This window comes from Euprymna scolopes, chromosome 21 (assembly GCF_053919585.1).
Source record: "Euprymna scolopes isolate OS-2025 chromosome 21, ASM5391958v1, whole genome shotgun sequence".
In the NCBI taxonomy this organism is placed as follows: Eukaryota; Metazoa; Mollusca; class Cephalopoda; order Sepiida; family Sepiolidae; genus Euprymna; species Euprymna scolopes.
In genome coordinates, this window is record NC_136502.1 from 100924470 (window position 1) to 100929469 (window position 5000).

A 5000-nucleotide genomic window follows, 5' to 3' on the forward strand; every position below is an offset into this window, starting at 1 on the left:
AGTTTTGTTTGAAATTGAAAGCAACAGAAAGATTCCCCGAGTTCGACAAGATACGCTTGAAGAAGGTAGGACGTTAACTCTGCCGAAATATTGTGAAAATAACACTCAAGATGAAAGAACAGTAGTCCAGTGGATAGAGACGTTGAATCTCTGCGGTTCTAGGTGAGCATTGTCTGAAGGTAGTGGTTTCAATCCTACTCAAAGCCAGCCAGAGGATTAGTTGGCCAAAACGTGGTGAGACCACAACAACTATGGGAGCCAGTAATTACTGAGGATACTCAGTATTTATATCCCGTCACGGTTAACCATCTGACGAAGGCTAGAGTTATGGTTGGCCGAAACGTTGTGAAACAACAACTATGAAGATGAGGATAACCGTTTACAAATAAATAAATAATTGAAACATTTGTGTTTGTCTTCTGTTCTACATTGGTATGTTTGCTGACTTTCGGTTTGACCTGATTTCTCTGCATTTTGACGTTGTGACGTTTTGACATTTTGACGTTTTGACATTTAGATATTGAAACATCGCTTTTACCCACTCATCCATATTTTCTGTCCGTTTCTTTTTATAAACAAATAAAAATGAGCAAACTAAACATGGTAAAAGAAAAACACTTTCTTACCTCGTTTATCCCGGATAATAAAGTTCGGATCAAAGTCAATTGCTTGTTGTTGAAGTTTGACTACAAAAACGAAAACGGAATTACTGTATTTTAGCTAGCATAAAATTATCTTGTTAGATTTTCAAACTCAGATCTAAATAGAATTTCAGATGACAAACTTTACGTTTGACTAAACAATGTTCTGCTTGTTATTGTTATAAAGTCAAACTGAAAATATAATAACGTAATTTGTTATACTTTATAAAAAAAAAATTGTTCAGTTCAAACGACTAACATGAAATATAAATAATCACCTAAAAGCAAAAATCATCGAGGTGATAACTAATTGTAAATGGAAAAACTATGATATGATTTGTGTGATTTAAGTTAAATAAAATGCAAACTCTATCTCGTGCAATGCCAAGCAAGTAGAGTTAGTTCTACATAAAACCTTTTATGATTTGAACTAAAAAGAAATAAAAAATAATATAATTGAACTCATTATTTTCAGCAGCTTTGATAGTGCATAAGTGTAACAAATGACGGTGGTAGTTTTTTTTTTTTTTTTTTTTTAGAATCGGATAAACTGTTGGAAAATAATAAAAATAAAGTAAATTTTAGATTAAAAATTTTAATGGAAATCACTCGAGACAAGGCATGAAGCGCCCTGATGTAAAGAGCTAACAAGAAAGAAAAGACGATTTTTGCAAATATATGAGATGCCTATTGACCTTGGCCTTGAAAAGACCAAGACTGTAAGTAGAAGGAAAACAGTGAGCAGAAAGAGAGTTCTGAAACTCTGCGGGCCTTGGAAAGAAGTTACTGGAATAGGAAACTGTATTATAATGAGATATTAAAACAGCGAATTGATAGAGACCACTAGACCAACGAGTTAACGTACTGGAACAAAAGAAGCAGGGAATAGATCAGACAACTTTGATGAACACATGGCATAATAATATTTGTAGAAAAGACAGAATAGCAACATCACGTTTGTGAGAGAGAGAGAGAGGTTGCAGAAAAGAAGATAGAGTTGGGCCAATCCAATTAAAGATATGTTTCTGCAATTTATGAGAAACCTTTAAATGAGGCACAGAATAACTAAGCCCAATATGACAACAATAATCCATACATGGTCTGATAGCAGATTTGTAAAGGTAGGGAATAGTCCCGTGTAAGAACTTGTTTATAGACATCGAGAGAACCGATTTTACGAAAAGCAGGAAGAGCAATAGATTGAATGCATGGGATCCAAGAAAGATTTGATGAGAAACAAAAACCAAGAAGTTTTATAGTCGATTTCTCATCAAACGCCATCACATACACCATTTTCCTAGCGAAAAGTCGTACATAATTTTACCTATGTGTTGATGAACATCACCTCTTGGAATTTCTCCAAGTTCCATAAAACACTTCGTAAATGGTTTCACATATTTCTGTAGAATTTAAAGCCTGGTTTAAATCAAATTATCACATCGGTACGTTTAAGTAAATGGATTTGTTTCGTTGGATATAGAATTATGTTTGTCATCTGATGCTCACATTAAATTTCAACAATTCAAAAACGAAAATGAAAATAGAAATACCTGGAGATTCTACGCCTGCAAAAGGTCGGTGGACAGATCGGTCTTTACGGACTGAGTAGAGAGCTTGGAAAAAAATGAGAAAGAATATAAAGATGTGCGCAGATAAATTCGAGATGTAACATGGCGAAAATAGGGGTCAACGTCTCTGATTAGTCGATTAAGGTCACGGGTATACAGTAATCAGCAATTAAGGGGAAGCCAGAAAGGGTCTCATGAAAAAAATGAAATAAGGTCCTAAGAAATTATCATACAACTATTTACAATGTTGATGATGGTCATCTCTCTCTCTCTCTCTCTCTCTCTCTCTCTCTGTATATATATATATATATATATACACAAATATATACATACATATATATATATATACTTATATACATACATATATATATACTGATATGCATACACACACACACACATATATATATACATATACACATATACATATATATACATTTATATATATATATATACATATACATACATATATATATATATATATATATATATATATATATATATATATATATACTTGAAATTTTTTCGGGGGGTACAGAATTTAATAATGGCTTAATACAGACCAATCAAAATGCTGATTTAAGAAATTAAAATAAATGTTAGTTAACCAGTGCTCGAGAAAATACGATTTTAAAAAAGTCATTAATATGGCGGGGGTGGGGGGAGAAAAACAAAGCGAAAGATAAACGGAGGAAAAATTACATAGAAACTAAATTAAGTCTTTAAAAAAAATTCTGTTTGCAAAGAGAAGGTCTCAAAGACTTAATAAAAATAGTCTCTAGAATTTTTAAATGAAAGGGCGAGTGAAACTTACTCAAGATCGTAAACATATCAGCACTGAAATTCGTGGTACACGCATGGTTATTTATAAGGTGCTCGCAAATCGCAGAACCATACGTATTATTCAGAACATTCGAAGTTGAAAAATTTGCATAACGAATCTTTGATGGTACATGTTGTTTCAAACGGAAATGTAATCTTTGCGATGTTCGCCCAACATAGTGCGCATTGCAACTTCATTTACATAAATAAATAAATAATATAATTATTATGGTGGGGGGACATCTTTAAAAATGGACGACAGTATAGGTCTGGTTGTAAAAACAACACAAGTATTCGATGCAAAATAACACCGTTGCACAGACAAAGAAATTTGCTTAGCAAATCGGTCACTGATATTACAAAGCCAAGGTAGACGTAGGTAAACAGGACATCTATTAACTATGATTTGTTTAGGTTTATAAAAATTGGAAACTTTCGTATTAATAGTAGTTTCAACAATATCTAAGAGGTAACCATTGTTACAAAGGGTCTTAGTAATAAATTTCAGCTCGTCATCCAGATTAACTTTAGAACAAATCATGAAGGTCCTATGTGCTAAAGTCTTAGTTAAATTGTATTCTTGGTATGTGGGACAAAAAGAGTCCCAACGCGTATAGAGACCGGTAAAGGTTGGTTTACGCTAAACAGAAGTACAAAAACACGAGGATGTCTTGGACACAAAAACATCCAAAAACGGAAGAGTAGAATTCGTTCACCATCTGTCTGTCTGTACATAATATCATTAAAACTGTATTCAACAGACATGGTGGCGAATTTCATCAATTCTACAAAAATATTTTCTGGAATTGGGGGAATTGGAAGTTTACTCCGATATAAGGCGTCAGCACAAATATTAATATTCTCTAACAATGGGATGCAAGTAAAAAAACTAAAAATATCAAAAGAACGCATAAATTTGTCTGAATGAGTATAATTTTGCATAAAGTTAGCGAAGCTAAAAGAGTCTTTAATGCAAAATGAACTACAACGTTCCAAAACGGGTTCTAAAATATTTGTCAACCATTTAGCTAACTTATGTTGAGAGGACCCTATCATAGATAATATGGGTCTCAACGGTACCCCCCCTTTTATGGGTCTTAGGCAAACCATACAAACGGGAGCGAATAGAACCAGTGAGTCGAATTAAATTAGAAATGAAAGTGAGACCCATTTGACAAGTTGTTTTTGGAACTTGGTCTCGATAGAGATAGTAGAATCATGAGTATCTACCGGACCTAATTTAACAAATTTAGAGGTGTCCCCCAGGATAGTCATCATTTTATTGACATAATCTTGGTGATCCATTATGACAACGCCAGAGCCTTCGTCGGGTTTTGTGATGACTAAAGATTTATTATGGCAAAGTGCTTTGATTGTACGATAATGTTCACTTCGCCATTTTGCTTCACAAAACAAAATAGGCGTGCCAGCATAAGAATGTGCAACGTCATTTAGTTTCGCCTTAATGTCACTGACCATAGAGTCGGAAACAGGCAACGAATTTCAGTGCTGACATGTTTACGATTTTGAGTAAGTTGCACTCGCCTTTTCATTTAAAAATTCGAGAGACTATTTTTATGAAGTCTTTAAGGCCGTCTGTTTCCAAGCAAAGAAAAAATCTTTTAGAACTTAATTTAGTTTCTATGTAATTTTCCCCCGTTTACCTTTCGCTTTTTTTTCTCTCTCCGCCATACTTGTGAGTTTTTTTAAAAAATCATATTTTCCTGGATTTAGCTCTGTTGAGCGAGACACGGAACCTTTAGTTTTATTTTTTTTAATCATCATATTGACTGGTTCTGTATTTAGCCATTATTTATATATATATATATATATATATATATATATATATATATATATATATATATATATACTCCTATAAAATCCATTTTTTGTGTATTGATATCATATTAAACACCCTTTTATCTATTTATTTAAAAATACAACTTTGTAATATGCGGGCTGTGGAATTGCA

At 33.0% G+C, this 5000-nt stretch overlaps 1 protein-coding gene across 3 annotated transcripts in view; it reads right to left on the minus strand.

Annotated features, from left to right (window-relative positions):
* LOC145242631 (uncharacterized) overlaps positions 1-5000 on the minus strand; it is a 110586-nt gene that overhangs the window by 46633 nt on the left and 58953 nt on the right. For all 3 annotated transcript variants that reach the window (XM_080105751.1, XM_080105752.1, XM_080105750.1), the window contains 2 exons: positions 2192-2254; positions 627-686 (listed from right to left, as the gene is read on the minus strand). In XM_080105751.1, the coding sequence (XP_079961877.1) occupies positions 627-686; positions 2192-2254 (123 nt within the window). The remainder of the gene's footprint in view (positions 1-626; positions 687-2191; positions 2255-5000) is intronic.